This window comes from Mus pahari, chromosome 9 (genome assembly GCF_900095145.1).
Source record: "Mus pahari chromosome 9, PAHARI_EIJ_v1.1, whole genome shotgun sequence".
NCBI lineage: Eukaryota > Metazoa > Chordata > Mammalia > Rodentia > Muridae > Mus > Mus pahari.
This window is the reverse complement of record NC_034598.1, coordinates 51015124-51032037: the sequence shown is the minus strand read 5'-3', so window position 1 is coordinate 51032037 and position 16914 is coordinate 51015124. Positions and strand designations below refer to the sequence as shown.

General features: G+C 45.1%; 1 protein-coding gene across 1 annotated transcript in view; it reads left to right on the top strand.

The window, feature by feature from the left end:
- The window catches only part of Lrig3 (leucine rich repeats and immunoglobulin like domains 3), a 47926-nt gene extending 31955 nt beyond the window's left edge, over positions 1-15971 (top strand). The window contains exons 9-19 of the mRNA XM_021204599.1: positions 131-211; positions 1238-1309; positions 3286-3357; positions 3819-3982; positions 7533-7853; positions 9090-9371; positions 10427-10879; positions 11538-11696; positions 13682-13825; positions 13948-14217; positions 15414-15971. Coding sequence (XP_021060258.1) covers positions 131-211; positions 1238-1309; positions 3286-3357; positions 3819-3982; positions 7533-7853; positions 9090-9371; positions 10427-10879; positions 11538-11696; positions 13682-13825; positions 13948-14217; positions 15414-15658 — 2263 coding nt within the window. The 3' untranslated portion in view covers positions 15659-15971. The remainder of the gene's footprint in view (positions 1-130; positions 212-1237; positions 1310-3285; positions 3358-3818; positions 3983-7532; positions 7854-9089; positions 9372-10426; positions 10880-11537; positions 11697-13681; positions 13826-13947; positions 14218-15413) is intronic.
- Positions 15972-16914: the final 943 nt, after the last annotated feature.

The window sequence follows — 16914 nt, the reverse complement described above, 5'->3', positions numbered from 1 at the left end:
AACTGAGTTTCTTCTTCTGAAGTGGGTGAAGGTGGGGGATTAGGAGGACTTTGTTAAAATAGCACACCACCTGGGTAGCATCTAAGGTTTCTAAAAATTGTCTCTAAAGAGAATACTGTGTTTTCCGTAGGGATTTGAGAAACAATGAAATCTCATGGACCATCGAAGACATGAATGGGGCATTCTCTGGGCTGGACAAATTGAGGCAACTGTGAGTATAATTTGCCTCCTCTCTGACTTAAAATTGATTGCTGTCTTAATTGATGTCAGATCCATCAGGTGACATCATAGGGTCAGGAGTAGGTATGAGATGTGCTTGCACCCTTGGTCCTTCTCCTAAGCAAGTGGTGTTGTTCATGACGTGTGCATATAATTACCTTTTCTTCCTTCATTGGATGAAAGGAAGAAAATTCGATCCTGGAATTTGTCTAACTACTCATTTTGATATCTATATAGGAGCTTGCAAATTATGTTGGCTATTACTCATTAGGGACTGTCACTGCGTATAAGTGACTGTCTTTAAGGGATGCAAACACTTTTTGTTTTGCAATGAAATGGTCTTGTAGACTGTTCTGTTTTCAGTTGATGATGAAGGGCACTTATGGAGAAGAGTCGGGAGCAAGCTGCACTGGGCTGGAGTGGGCAGTGTGATCCCCAGAGAAACTTCCGTAGCACCCGTGTTAGCTGAGCATACTTACTAATGACTCTTCTATTGCTGTGATAAAATCTGACCAAAAGCAACTTAAGAGTTTATTTTGGCTTATGGTTTTAGACAGCTAGCTGTCTACCATGGTAGGAAAGCCATGGCAGCTGTTGGCAGCTGGAAGCTGAGAGGCCACATCTCTGGTGCACACACAGGAAGCAGAATTGGTGCTAGATGATTAAACTCCCAAAGCCCAGCCCCAGTGATGTACTTCCTCCAGCAAGTCTTCATAACCTAAGCTTTCTGTAGCAGTTCTGCCAGCTTGGGACCGACCCCATGTCCAAATACATGAGCACATGGGGTCATTTCCTATTCAAGCTGCTACACGGAGACGTCTGTTGAGAGCTTTGAAACCCATGTTAGATAATATTACTGAACGAGATGCGAAGAGTCCAATATTTCAGGTTACTTGGCTTAATTCAAGATAATAGTATTGCTCACAAATGAAAATAGTCCTTTTTATAAGAATTCTGCTCCTAAAATGGCTTTTAAAAGTTAACTACAATGTGATTATAACTCTTGCCACCCCTGCAGAATTCTCCAGGGAAACCGGATTCGATCTATTACCAAAAAGGCCTTCGCTGGTTTGGACACATTGGAACACCTGTGAGTGGTTGGAATTTAGTTCTCCTAAGGGTGGCCCAGGAGGGGTTTCTGTTTATAAAACAGTTGTGACAACACCCTCCCCATGTTGGAAAAGCCACTTACACATCTGCCTGTCATTTGTCATCTTGCTTTCTGTCTACCATCAGTAGTTTATCTCTGAGTTTTCTTAGGATATAGTCTTGAGATAAACACACACACACACACAGACACACACACACACACTATTTAGTACTTAACAAGAATTCTGTTCAGTAACTGTTGCTATTATTTTAAAAAGTTCACTAGAATTCCTGAAGGTTCATGGGTTCTGTTTGTTTCCAAGTTAAGATGACTTACATTGTAAAGAACTAGAAGCTGTCCTTGGGAGTGCCACGGTGGACATTTGAGGGCAGATGGCAATGTCTTGAGAAACTCTGTTGTTGTAATTGCTTGATGTAAAACATACAGCTGGGATTTCTCTGTTTCTTTCTCCTGGTCTGCACTCATCAGTTGTGGACTGCCAGGAAAATAGGCTTTCTCTGGCTTCACAGAGATCCTATATCCCTTTATCCCCTTTCCCTTATATCCTATACCCCTCTAGCTCTTGACCACTCCGGTTATGGTCCAGAGTCCATGTGGGTCTCAGGAACCTTTGACACACATTTTTTAAAAATGAGATTTCTGGGTGAAGGGTTCTCAGCTACTTAAAGAAGACATTTAATATTTATTTAACATTATTTAACAGCTGACCCAATGAACTGTTAGTTCCCTATTTGAATAGCCAAATCACAGTGTAGGTTAGAGTATGTTTACTTAATTGAGGAATGCTGTAGCCAGCAGTTTCCTTATGTGTTAACTTGGACACATGCTATCATTTAAGTGGACATTTGGGTTGTACCTCACCGGGACTGTGAATTCGGGTGTGATCTGTCTGTTGGCAACCTTGTGGGCATTTCCCGACACTGTACCAGTTGTTCGGAGAGAGAGACATGGATTGCTAGCCCCACCTAGGACAGCGCAGCATGGGAAATGGCAGAATGAGTCTGCAAAACTGAGTGCCACAGCGTCAAGCCAGGATTGCTGTTATTGAAACAGATTGTTTTCAAAGGAAAACTAGCCAAAGGGTTTGTCAACTGGCCCGTTCCATTTCTGGGAAAGTGGAATTAGTGGGTCAGCAGAGTATTAACCTCTGCTTCAATTTTCTTTAACCTTCCCTGACTCTCCCAGACTCTTTCCCTATCCAAGTCTGGCACTTTTGGTCTTTGTTTTCTATTTCTACACGTCTCATTCAAAATCCCCTTTGTGTGCTGTGAACTGTGCGTGTGTGTGTGTGTGTGTGGGGGGGGGATGTAACCATTGTGGCTGGCAATTTACTTCAAGCTGCTATAAAGTACCAGTTAAGAATAAAGACAACACAAAATGTCCTCCCATTTTATAGATGTCCTGCCTGAAACATTACTTGGTTTAATAAATACGTCGCTCTGAACATTTCTGCCTTTGCAGTGGTGAGCTCTGTGGGACAGAATCAGGCTGGAGTAGAAAATAATGGACTTAACAACCCTCTTTCCCTTTCATGCCAAGCTTCGTAGTGAAGCCATCTTTAGCTGGGTTGCTTTAGGGATGCGTGCAATAGTGTATGCTAAATCACTCGATGTGGCACGTTATCACAGAAAGTGGGCTACCAATGTTGTCTCCTAGGTTGTACTCCTAATTAATAGTGAATTTGAATAATGAGAAATGAAGTGAGACAGCAGGCAGATCAGCCTGAGAGCCCTGAGGAGTGGACATCCTGGGCGAGTGACACAAATAACTTCCCTGACCAGACTCTGGGTGCTTTGGTCGGAGCTTCGTGATGGGCTTCTCTGTGCTTGTCCCATTCACACATTTTAGCGTGAAGTGTTTGGTTGATGAACGGTCTGGGTCATAGGGTGTGGCCCAGGCTTTAAGGACACACCCTGGCCATAGTTCACCGATGGGTTTGATTTTCTGTCTTCCAGGGACCTGAGTGGCAACGCCATCATGTCTCTGCAGAGCAATGCATTTTCCCAAATGAAGAAACTTCAGCAGCTGTAAGTTTTCCCTTTTTCTGTCCCAAGGGGGGCGTCGCATGACGCGGCATCTACAGAAAGCGTCTAGCACATTCTCGACATTATTAATGGTTATACCGGGAAACAAGGGGAGTGGGCCGTTTGCTCCTTGGTTGCAACTGGAATTTCTTTTTCTGTTTTGAATTTGTAGCTCAAATTTGTGAGACCATATATAGTATGACTCCTAAATATAGTTCTCGTTTTCCATTAGCTAGGGATTTCTGATGTATCGGTACTTGTTCCTCCATAGGACAATAAGAACAGCAAAGACCAGGGCCCTGCTACCTCTGTTTCTTACATTTACCGTAGACTATAGAATATTTACAACACCACGCATTCGGTTTCCTAATTCCCTCTGCTTGCCTCATATTTACGTACTTTTGATTTATGTTTAGAAATCTGCCTTCCATGCAAAACAAAATGAATGTAATTCCTCTCCGCAGGCATTTAAATACGTCGAGCCTTTTGTGTGACTGCCAGCTGAGATGGCTCCCACAGTGGGTGGCGGAGAACAACTTTCAGAGCTTCATAAATGCCAGTTGTGCCCACCCTCAGCTGCTGAAAGGGAGGAGCATTTTCACTGTCAGCCCAGATGGCTTTGTGTGCGGTAAGTAAAGCATCATCCTTGATTTTTATTAATTCTCTTTCATTTCCCGCTCCTTTGTCCAAATAGCGGTTTTGAAGAAATCCGTGACCTCTGAATAAGCTTTTTCCTTTTCTGCTGAGGTAGATGAAGTGGATCTGTAGTCTGCCGCTTGTTAAAGTTTTACAGATGTTGGTAGAGTTTTGTATTTGTTTTAGCATTCGCGTGGTTTGCTGGCAGGAATGAAATTGGAGCTTGAGAGAGCTGAGAGTTGGCCCGGCTCCCCTTCACCTCACTTCCCTTCCGTCCTGCACCCAGGCAGTGGAGACCCTTCCTGGGTTTTGGTACCACTTCTGGAAATGTCATAGGCACCTCTGCCTGACGTGATAATACATTGAGGCTTGCTCCCTTAATTTTAGAGACTGTTGGGAAAACAGTTGTTCCTAGCAGTCGCTTTCAAAGATGGTCCCTAGACCTGGGAGCTGCATTTGTCTGTGTTGGTGGCGTCATCCCTGGGGGCTTGTGTGCTCTGCCGCTGAGTGCAGCACCACCAGCTCCGCACCTATCGCCATTTTCTTTGTTTCTAATTATTTGAGGTGTGTGTGTGGGGGGGGTCTCAGTGAGTAGCCTTGAACTCTCTCTACAGTCCAGCCTTCTAAGCAGGTGCAGTCATAACTCTGAGCTACCTACCAGTCCAGGGAACTTGAAAGCTTCTTAATTGCCATTTTCTCCCTTTTCAAAATCAGTATGCTGTCTTTTAAAAGTTATAAATCATAAATTCACACACATATACATATACTTGTCCTTTCTCCACCCTTCCCCCATCCCTGAACCCCCTTCTTCCAGAATCCAGCTCCAAGTTTCCTGTCTTTTAGATGACCTGCTGTGTTTAACCAGTGTTGTCTATATGAGCATGGATAGGTGAATTATTTACTTGTGAAAGGACAATGCATTGTAGCATGTGACTCCCCATCCTTCAGTAACCATTAACTGCCTGTAGCTCTCAAGGAGGAGTAGGGCTAGCAATGAGCTCCTCCAGCACCCAAGATAGAAATATTGATGACCCAGTCTTGTATTTTGGGACAGTTTGCTTTCTGCTCTTTATCCCTGGGGTTTTTTGAGAGACCTATAGGAAAAAAAATAAATAAGTAGCTAAGGAATTAGGGCTGCTGAGACATTAACTGTTGGTGGGTAAAGCATTAGGAATGGCAAGTTTGTTGTAAATAACTTAAAGATCCATTGTCTTAGCAATCACGAGTCTCAGAATTTGAAATCTCCCAGAGTTCCTGTAGCTAGTTAAAAAAATACAGTTTTCATCTCTGACTCAGCTTTCTGTCAGCTCCTCACTCTTTACAAAAATAAATGTGTGTATAAAACACAAAATCTAAATTTGCTTAAATTTAAGCTCATGTGAGAAGACACTACAGACCACATTTTATACTGACATTTAAGTGTGACTAAATACTGCTTTGCCTATATATATATGTATATAATATTGTATATACATATGTATATATTTATATAAATATATAACTTGTGCATATAATCATGTATTATATATAGCCTATATCACATATTAATATATTGCATATCACATTAAATATATTAATATATATTTTTGGGCTGCTGGATTTAATGGTGTCAGCAAGTTTTTGGAAATAAAACCTCTGATATAGGCTTTGGATGCAAGTAAGCTTTTGGCAATCATCCACAAGGGCCTACATTATTCCTTCTTTATACCTTTACCTCACAGTCTCCCAGTTCTCTGCCTTGGATATATGAACTCTGCGGACTGTGAGACAAACCCATCCACGTTGCCCATAGTGCTTGTCCTTTTCTTTCCTTCTCCATTGTGATCACAACACCGACGTATGGGATAGAAACCCACAGAGAAGAAACCGTCCTATATAATAGGCATGGGCATAGGGTAGAAAGCCCGCAGCTAAGCCATGGTCAGAGCAGCACCCTGCTTCAGCCCGCGGCAGGAAAGCTTGTGTTTTCTGGTTAGCTGTTTTCCTGAAGTCCATGTTGGGAGGTCTGGTAGTTTCCTTGGGTTTGTGTAGACCATCTCTGAGAAACTGAAGTTCAAAAAAAAAGTAACTCTTCCAAAAAGTAACAGGGAACTAAAAATAACTGTGTAGAACCAAAGTCGCCCAGCTCTAATTACAGTGTAGCCCTGACAGGCAGTGCAGCAGCTGATTGATGGACTGACCTGCTTCAGGCCCTAGCAGAGCTATAGCCTGCAGGTGCTTTTCCATTTGTTCTATTTATTGTTGGCTTTTTGTTTGCTTGCTTTCTTTTTGTTCATTGCTGTCTTTTCTTAATTTGTTTATGCATGTGTGCCTGTTTGTTGGTGCATCATGTCTATGCAGGTGACTATAGGGCCAGAAGTGGAATTGGAACCCCAGGAGCTGGAGTTACAGACATTTAGAGGGTGCTGGGAACCAAACCCAGGTCCTCTGCAGGCACAGCCAGTTACTGTCTTGATGATATGGGTTAGGATCATTTGCCATTGCTCTCTGCTTGCATATGTTTTACTTTGTTTTTGACGGCAAGCCTGGGCAAAAGGTTGCAGTAGTTGAGAATAACATTCAAAGACCATCTGTGAGCCTAGAGGGGTTTAATCTGCTTTTCTGTCTTCCTTAAAAAAATATTCTTGCTGGGTGGTAGTGGCACACACCTTTAATCCCAGCACTCTAGATGCCAAACCCGAACCAAAACAAAAAAGTGTGTGTGTGTGTGTGTGTGTGTGCATTGTATATATACATTATTATAATATATATACATGTGTGTAATCTGTATATGTAACATAAACATATGTGCTAGAATGTATACTATATATATAAATGTGCATGTATATATGTATGTGTATACATACAAGATGTATATATGTGTATGTGTATATATATATAATATATATATATATTATATATATAACATAACTGTAACATACATAACCAAACATAATAAATACACACACATATGTATATATACACATGTATACATACATGTAAATGTATATTCATGTATATATGTATTCTTATGTTTAATGGTAATTAATATGGTAATTATACGTGTGCATGGAATACACTGTTACAGTTCAGTACAGGAAGTTGTGCTGCAAGATCAGGCTACCTGGTGGATCCATCAGCTCAAACCTAAATCACTTCTTTGTGCCAGGAGTATTGCACATCCCCTCCACAGGCTCCTGAAATCGTCATGTAATTGCTGTCAGGCGATGGTACCCGCTACATCACTCTAGGTCCCTCATGACTTGTTACCTACTCCTCCTGTGCTTATACAGAACACCAGACACGTGGCATAAACCTTTATGATCATTTTAGGGTAACACTTCTCTCCACTAAATAATGATGGAACCTCTCTCCCCATTGGACGGTTTACATATGCACATTCTCCTGGTTGTTGCTCATCCCTGCGTCAGCTGCTATGTCTGTAAGACCCAGGCAGGGCATCCATCCTAGATGCCCAAGACTCTTTCCTGGTGTTGTCGTCTGAGCACTGGTTCACTCTCAGGCCCTCAAATCATTTGTTTCCTTCTTTCCATTTTAAACAGATGATTTTCCCAAACCCCAGATCACTGTCCAGCCAGAAACACAGTCGGCAATAAAGGGCTCCGACGTGAGTTTTACCTGCTCGGCTGCTAGCAGCAGTGACTCCCCTATGACGTTTGCTTGGAAGAAAGACAATGAAGCACTTCAGGATGCTGAAATGGAGAACTATGCACACCTCCGGGCGCAGGGAGGCGAGCTGATGGAGTATACCACCATTCTGAGGCTGCGCAATGTGGAATTCACCAGCGAAGGGAAATACCAATGTGTCATCTCCAATCACTTCGGTTCATCATACTCTGTCAAAGCCAAGCTCACCATCAACAGTGAGTAATCCATTCCCTGCCACTGTTTAGAGATGTTTAGAGACAGCAGTAGTGTCTGTCTGCACCCTCTTCTCCCCCCCTCAAACTCCCAGCTTTTCTATCTCATTGTTTCCCACCCAGCCCCTTCCCTGCCTTCTAAACACAAAATCACGCAGAGATTATTTTTATCTCTCTAAATGTGGCAGGGTGAACCAGGATTAAAATGAACCCTTTGTCTGGGACACAGTGATGTGAAGGGCCACGGAGTATATGTTTAAAGCACATGGGCTTTAACTGAGCTCCGGATGTGAATCCTGCCACTCCTGGTATATGGCTATGTGACTCAGCCACTGACTTACTCTCTTCCCTGTATATTTCAACTTAAGAAATGAGGCTGGAGGATGGCTCAGTGGTTAAGAGCACTGGCTGCTCTTCTAAAGAAGCCGTGTTCAATTCCTATCACCGACAGAGCAGCTTATAACTTGTCTCTAATTCCAGTTCCAGAGGATCTGACACCCTCACACAGAAGACGCCAATGCACCTAAAAAGAATATAGGTTCCGAGTGTCACTTCATAGAAAAGTCATGATTCACAGATGAGATAATGTGTGTCGGGGGGTTGGTGGAGTGCCTTCGCATTTGCGTGTTGCTCAGTGAGGCACTAACTTATAGCAGCCACTGTTAATAAACAGCAGCTCTGTAGCATCGTTTGTACCACAGGCATACAATCCTACCATTCTAAGATTGTATTTTGAGTGCTCCCCACTTTATCATTTTAACCGTTGATGTCTTCCTGGTAGAAGATTTAGATGATGATTCATTACTGAATCCATTCAGCAGGCAGTGGCACATAGGAGAATTTAGAGTGTAGAAGGGGATAAAGTCACAAAATATTAGGTCCTACAGGACTGGAAAGAAATAGATGACGTGAATATTCACAGTACAGAAAGATGTATTGATTTGGCCAAGATCTCACACTTAAATTATTGAGAAAACTCAGATATGGCCAGAGAATGCCAGGAGGATCTTCATCTGAGGATCCTGTGACCCTGTGTCATCCTTACTCCCTTATACCTGTGCCTGTGTAAATTTCATTTCTACGGCTCTGACTCTGAGTTAGAAAGAACCCTTTCTTACCAGAGCCAGCCATCTTGGTGAGCACCTGGGAAGAGGGGTGACGTCACACCCGCACTGCCTTTGTGACTGAGCACCTGGGATGAGGACCTACCTCACGTATACATTGCTTTTGTGATTTCAGTGTTGCCTTCCTTTACCAAGACCCCCATGGACCTCACCATCCGTGCCGGGGCCATGGCCCGCCTGGAGTGTGCTGCTGTGGGGCACCCGGCCCCACAGATAGCCTGGCAGAAGGACGGAGGCACGGACTTCCCAGCTGCCCGGGAGAGACGTATGCACGTGATGCCCGAGGATGACGTCTTCTTCATCGTGGACGTGAAGATCGAGGACATCGGGGTTTATAGCTGCACAGCTCAAAACGGTGCGGGGAGCGTCTCTGCCAACGCAACCCTGACTGTGCTAGGTGAGGCAGTTTCTTAAGACTCCAAGGTCATCTCCAAGGTCATCTCCAGTGCTCCAGCTCACACAGAGACCCTCCATGCTAGGAGCTGCTGGGAGATGGGCAGGGGCGTTGGGGTGAAGAGCCAGAGAGCTCTGCCTTCCAAAACTAAACAGCTTCTGGGAAGCTCTGAATCAGGGACATGTCACACACACATGTCTGTGGCCAGGGAGATGAATCTGCCCCCTTGGCTCCAAGTACAATCTCCGGGGGTACCCTGGTGTACAAGGATTATTCACAACCATTGGTCCTCTCTGTTAGAAAGAATGTGTAAGAAAGTGTCTATCGCTAGATCGGGAACACCCGTTGTCTCTGTTCCTCCTTCCGAGTCTCTGTGTAGAAGTTCCGGCCCTTACCTTATCTCACCTGTCTGTCAGATTAGGAAAACATTCATGATTCACGTGTCTCCGGGTGAGTCACAATAACCCACCAAGACGCAAGGTGCCGGGTAATAGAAGCAGGTCCAAGATTTTCATACAGACCCAGGTATCTGACATGAGAAACTTGATTTGAAAAGAATCAAGTATGGGGCTGGAGAGATGGCTCCACAGTTAAGAGTGTGTACTGTTTCAGACCACTTGAGTTTGGTTCCAGCACCCACACTGGACAGCTCTCGGGTGCCTTTAACTCCAGCTCCAGGGAACCCATCACCTCAGGCCTCCACAGGCATCTCGCTTGTGTGCACATTCCCAAAGGCAGACACACAAGTACAGTGCCCATAATAAAACGTAATAAAGAGAAATCTCTAAAAGCATCCGAGACACATTATATTCACACATTTTTAGATTTCAAAAATGTGCTAACCTTGGCACAGCTGAGGGAGGTGGAGATAAAAAAATTCAGTCAGATTGACCCTTAACCTGGTGGGAGGAGTGATGTGGCCCAAGGTTGCTTTGTTCGGCTTCCTTTAATACACCTGCCCGACGAGCTGTGGGAGCGTCCGATTTAAAGAAGTTCACCCGCTAGGTCCTATGTGGAACCCGGTTTTCATCTAGGAAATTAAAACCTTGTGCTTTCAGAGACGCCATCGTTTTTGCGGCCCCTGTTAGACAGAACCGTCACCAAGGGAGAGACAGCGGTCCTGCAGTGCATTGCTGGAGGGAGCCCGCCTCCTCGGCTGAACTGGACGAAAGATGACAGCCCTTTGGTGGTGACAGAGAGGCACTTTTTCGCAGCAGGCAACCAGCTGCTGATCATCGTGGACTCGGACGTCAGCGACGCCGGGAAATACACGTGTGAGATGTCCAATACCCTTGGCACCGAGAGAGGCAACGTTCGCCTCAGTGTGATCCCTACTCCAACCTGCGACTCCCCTCACATGACTGCCCCGTCGCTGGATGGCGATGGATGGGCCACTGTGGGCGTGGTCATCATAGCTGTGGTTTGCTGTGTGGTGGGCACGTCCCTCGTGTGGGTGGTCATCATATACCACACAAGGCGGAGGAACGAGGACTGCAGCATTACCAACACAGGTGTGTAAACACGAGCCGTCATGTGTGCTTGCGGTGGGTTTCACAGACGTTCGCTGCTAGAATGTGTCTCCCAGTCCGAGTCTGTATTGGGAGGTGACTCGTGGGCCGCAAGCTGCGGGGCTGTCGTCAGCTAAAACGTGATACCAGTCTGAAAGAACGCATTGCACAAAGGCGAACCCTGTTATTAAAACCTCGTCAGAATACTCCTGGTGGTCGAGACAGAAAATCCAAGCAGAGTGAAATAGCCCTTTATCTCCGGGATGGATCTAGGGAGGCAGGAGCCATCCGGGAGTCGGCTCACTCTCCAGCAGTCCTAGTTCATGATCTGTGTGCGCATGTGCACACCCATCATTTTGTGTGTTGTGAGGATGGACCACTGTGGATGAGACAGAGTGGTGAAGGGCCTGGAGTCATGGTTTTGAGTCGTTTCCTATTTAACATGTCGTTTTGAAATTTGGGCAGGGGTGTATTCCCTGGGTAACGAAGTAAAACGTAGCTAGGGTCGCAGAGCTGGAAAGCTGTCCCTCACCATCCCTGGTTTTCCCAGAATAGACCTTACCTGACTGATGTTGTAGAAACCAGAACAGCCTGTACTGCACTGTCCGTACCAACCATGGTGAGGCCCAGCTATTAATGGAATGCTGTTGTTTGGTTACAGATGAGACCAACTTGCCGGCTGACATCCCTAGTTATTTATCGTCTCAGGGGACACTAGCCGACAGGCAGGATGGGTACATCTCCTCAGAGAGCGGAAGTCACCACCAGTTCGTGACTTCTTCAGGAGGCGGCTTTTTCTTACCACAACACGACGGTGCTGGTGAGTGCCTGAGATGTCTGTGGACTGTTTTGAGGTCACGGAGAGGGTCCTGGGTGGAATAGTAATTCACAGAAGAAATAGTTAACAGTGATGAGGGCCTGGCCCAAGGTTACAAAGAAAGCTACCATCCCCTCCCCACATCTGCTTTTTGAGACTGGACATAAAAGTTGTATTAAAGACTAGATGCTGTGGACAGGCACACAGTGAGTGAATTCTCAGAGAAAGGGGATCCACCTGCTCTGAGGAGGAATAGGGTCCTTTTATAACTGCTCGGAGAACAAATCTAAACAAGAAAGCAAAAAGACCCACACAAGTAAATAACAGAACAAGGAAACTGAAGGAAATGGAAAAAATGGAAAGACCTCCCGTGCTCAGGGACTGGAGAAATCAGTATCCAGGCACATGGCTATACGATCAGGAGCAATCTATGGATTCGTGGCAGTCGCCACAAGATTCCAGCGCCTGTGGCCTGGAGAGATGGCTCAGCTGTGAAGAGCACTTACCACTCCTACAAAGGACTGTGGTTTGCTTCCCAGTGGCTCGGAACTGCCTGTAATTTCAGCTCTGGGGGATCTGCTCTTTTATGTTTACACACACACACACACACACACACACACTATCATTTCTTAAATTCTTGAAAAGCACCTCTTTTTTTTTTTTTTTGGTAAAAGAAGATAGACAAATTGCAAATTGGTCAAATTTAGTTTCTCTGAGGACCATCCTGTTTCCATTACATTGTGAATGTTCTTGGGTACTGAATGTCCCCAGTTGGCATCTCCCAAATAGTGTCTGAGGCTTAAAGACAACAGCAGAAAGCTGATGTCATCCCTACTGTCGGTGCCTTAGGTATCAGCTAAACAAAGGAGGGAGTGTGGTGTAGGAGCCTCTCCACCCAGACAAATTCATTCCCTCCATGCACAGGTGGTGGCAACACTGCCCAGAGAGCTGGTTTAAAGAAACATACGCGTGCTTGGTGCATGCCCCAGACTCTGCTTTGCTGCTGGCTCTCTTCTCAGCATTTTATGTGTAGCATGAGGCCGTACTGAGTATTTGCATTTGCTCTATATCAGACTGTGTGATTGGGAAGGAAGTGCACTTCCTTTCAGCTTCAGAGTTAGTCACTGGTGAGACGAATGCTCACAGGGTGTGTGTGGGGGGGAGGCTGGGGCTGGTAGGGGAGGACAGACAGACAGACAGACAGACCGACTAGGTAGAAATACTTGGCAAGACAGTAAGAGAAGACACAGAGATAAGATCCAAGCATGAAGTGAGTGTGAAGACTGGCAGAGAGCAGAGACCCAACCTCAGTCAGGTATGATGAGACTGAGAACACATGTTTAACACCCGTTCGGGGACAGGATGCAGCTGTAGAGCAGCTCCAGGGCCTCAGTGTGCTTCTCGCTTAGCATAGCATCCATCCTGTTGCCATGGCAACTCCAATAAGATCCTATCAGTGGTCCTCCTAGTCCTCCCACGACTGCTGACTGTTTCATCATTCCGAGTTGTTTAATTGAACTACCCTGACATGGTTTGGTTTTTGACTCCTCTTTGGGGTAGGAAACTAAGAGGTGACTAGCTAAATGTTGATGCCTGGTTCTAGTCAGTTTTGACGTTTTTCAGGAAAGCAATAGTCCGGAGAGTTCGAAATGGCTGTAGACACAGATCCATTTGCCTGAAAACCCGAGTGGGGCTAGTTGCAAGGTTGACATACCTAGCTCAATGGATAATTAGGCCTCTTTCTAGGTGCCCCGAGTTGGTGGATCCTAACTTGAAATGTTTACAGTTCTGAACCAAGGATAGCTTCAGTAGGCCGTTAGGAGCCCAGATTCACAGGCCTCAGGAAGTTTGAAAAGTTCTTCCGTGCGTGTCCACTTTTTTCTTCTTAGGGCACTCTACCCCAGTTTTCTTCTATAAATAAGGAAAGTGTAGACTTGGAGAGAGTGTTGAATACAGCTGGTTCACTGACTGAAGGTTGTGTTTTAAAGGGACCTGCCATTTTGACAGCAGCAGTGAAGCTGATGTGGAAGCCGCCCCTGATCCGTTTCTTTGCCCATTCGTGGGCTCCACAGGCCCTGTGTATCTGAAGGGGAATCTGTACAGCCCAGATCCATTTGAAGTTTATCTTCCAGGTATGGGTTTTTTTCTTTTTCTTTTTTTTTCTTTTTTTTGCTTGACTGTAGTTTTGTTTCCTGGGAAGACTTCTTAGCATACTAACTCTGTCTCTTTTTGCTGTGAATTCCAACTTGAAAAGGTTGCAGTTCTGACCCAAGGACCTCGTTAATGGATCACTGTGAGCCCAGCTACATGAAGAAGGACTGCTTCTCCTGTGCTCATCCCTCAGAGGAACCCTGTGAACGGAGCCTCAAGAACATCCAATGGCCACATTCCAGAAAGCTCACGAGCTCCACGTATCCTCCGAACGAGGGACACGCAATTCAGACTCTGTGTCTAAACAAGTCCTCCATGGATTTTAGTACAAGTCCGGAACCAGGATCGGTTACTTCAAGTAACTCTTTCATGGGTACGTTTGTCAACCTTACTTCCCTGACTGGAATTCAAAAGCGTTGACCAATAGTTTCATTCCTGATGTCACTGTGAGATCCTGTGAGTTCTAAGTCCTCTGAGTTTCTGAAATACACTTGGGTGGGAATTGTGTGTGGTTATGTTTTTCATCTGTACCTAAGCCCGGGAGCTTTCTGGATCATGCCGTGTGTGGCGTGTAGGAGACAAGAGTTTGGAGAATGACTTAGTAGCTGAGCTTGTCAGCCGTGTGGAAAAAGTGGTTTTGGGTCCCGGCAGCCTGAGGGGTGGAGCTGTATCCTCTGCATGGCTGTGGTTTTCTATGTCTCGTGGCTTCTGATGGAACTCACAGTGGAGGCCGGGGAAGGCAACATCCTACCTAACTAGCTTCAGACAAGCAAGACGACCTTCAGTTGAGGAGGCCTGGGGTGCCTGTGGCACAAGCCAGCACGTTCAGACAGCAGCTAGGACTGTGGGTAGAGTGTGAATTTTTTGGTCTCATGTGTGGGAACCATTGGAGGGAAGAACAGAGAGTGGATGCTCTTCTTATGGAGTGAAGCAATCAGGGAGAAAAACCAACAAACAAACAAACAAACAAAAACAAGCCTCAACCTGCCGTGGCATGTTTTTGTGTTCTTGGTTTGTTTTTAAAGGAGAATTCCAAACGATTCTACTTGAGTGTTTACTCTTTGTCCCAGTATGATTATTTATATACCTCCCAGAAGGGAAAAAAAATGGAAGTATGTTTTGTATAACGAGGGAAGGAATTCTAGTTAATTGAATGATTTTTGCTGCAGTTGAAGGAAGGGCAGGACCCAACTCTTGAAAGAAGGCCCGGCTGTATTCAGGCAGAACAGCTTCCCTACTGTGCAGTCCTCCTTCAGGGAGAATCACAGGCTCACACATCCTCAAGCCAGGGCTCCACAGACTGCAGGAGCTTCATTGTTCAGTGATGAGTGTTCCTAAGGGTCGTGAGAAAAGATTAAAATGGATGCATTTATTTGATGCTTCTAAGTAGGCGGGTGTGCAGCTGTCCTGGGCTGTATTCTGTAAGTAGTCTGTCCACAGGAGGACCTACACTGCACAGGGACTTAAGGAGACGCTTACCCTGTTCATGGAAACACCCTTGTCCCTGTCAGGGTTCGTTCAGGTGCTAGCAAAAGGACCCAGGTGCTCATGGGGTCTCTTTTCTTTCAGGAACCTTCGGAAAACCTCTGAGGAGATCACACCTGGATGCCTTTTCAAGCTTCGCGCAAGCGCCAGACTGTCAGCCAAGGCCCTGTCATGGGAAATCGCTTTCCTCGCCAGAGCTGGACTCTGAATCAGAAGAAGATATGAAAGAAAGGACAGATTTTCGGGAAGAAAACCACAGGTGTACTTATCAACAGATATTCCACACGTACAGGACTCCAGACTGCCAGCCTTGTGATTCAGACACATAGACCAGAAGGGACCAAGGAAAAGCTTCCACATACTACCTCAGCTGGGCTTCTATTTAAAAGAGACAGAACCCCATGTTTTTAAACGGACTTACAAAGTTTAAAAAGGAAAAAAAAAAAAGATGCTTTATTTATATAGATGAACCAAAATTACAAAACGTTATAAAAATTTTATACTGGGAATAACTTTCATATAAAAAAATACGTCTTTAAAAGTATTTTATAACTTTGTTTTATATGAAAATATCTTATGTAAATTAATGGTATGAGTCCATGACTATTTTATGTATTTTTATAAAGCCAGATTTCTTTATATTGAGTACTGAAGCCTTTTCAATAATCCCGTCTTAACTCGCTTTTCTGAGTGGCGGTCACTCACTCCTTACTATTCCACACACCACATTAATAAAATGTGCCATTGAGTGCCACGCCCCATTTATACTATAATAGTGTCTGATGCATTTTAGACCTAACTCATTCCAGTTATCACATCTCAATTAAAGTTATATTTGGCATATTTAAAGGACAGCTAAACACCCCATTCCACCCACCTCCCCAGAGTGCTGTGTTAACAGACTGACATCCGTGGTCCACAGCCAAGCTCACTACACGAGAAGGAGTCACTCACAGCCATCAGAAACGTATTTCTAGTTTCACAAACAAAAAAATCTGCTGCTGCTGCGGTCTGGCCACCACTATAGCTGATGTGACCGCACAATCTGAGTTTCCTTAATGAAGCTGATGCCTTGTTGGCCGGCATCTAGTGTCTACCCAGGAGCTTCCCACCCACCGTGGCTTGTGCTATAACTAGGGGGTTCTTTGTTGCCTGTCTCTGGAGTGGAAAGGGATATTGTGAAGATCTGATTTCATCCGCAGCTGCTATGAGATGGGATGCTATCCCGCTATGAGATGGGATGCTATCCCGCTATGCCGAGCTGACTGCTGCACACATAGCGACTTGGTTACTGGTCTTCACAAGAGGTGGTGGGTGCACACTTACCAATGTGGCTGGAGTGTGCACACAGTGCTCTGAGGGTATTCTGAAGTAATTTTTTTTTTTTAAATGATCGTTATCTTTCTATCTTTGTCATTTCAGTTTTACTTGGTTGGAATTTAAGGTACTGAATGTGTTACTCCAATACCTCAGGTCATTTAAGGTGTTTGTTTTAAATAGTATTAGGGGGCCTGGCAGTGGTGACACATGCCTTTAATCCCAGCACTTGGGAGGCAGAGGCAGGCGGATTTCTGAGTTCGAGGCC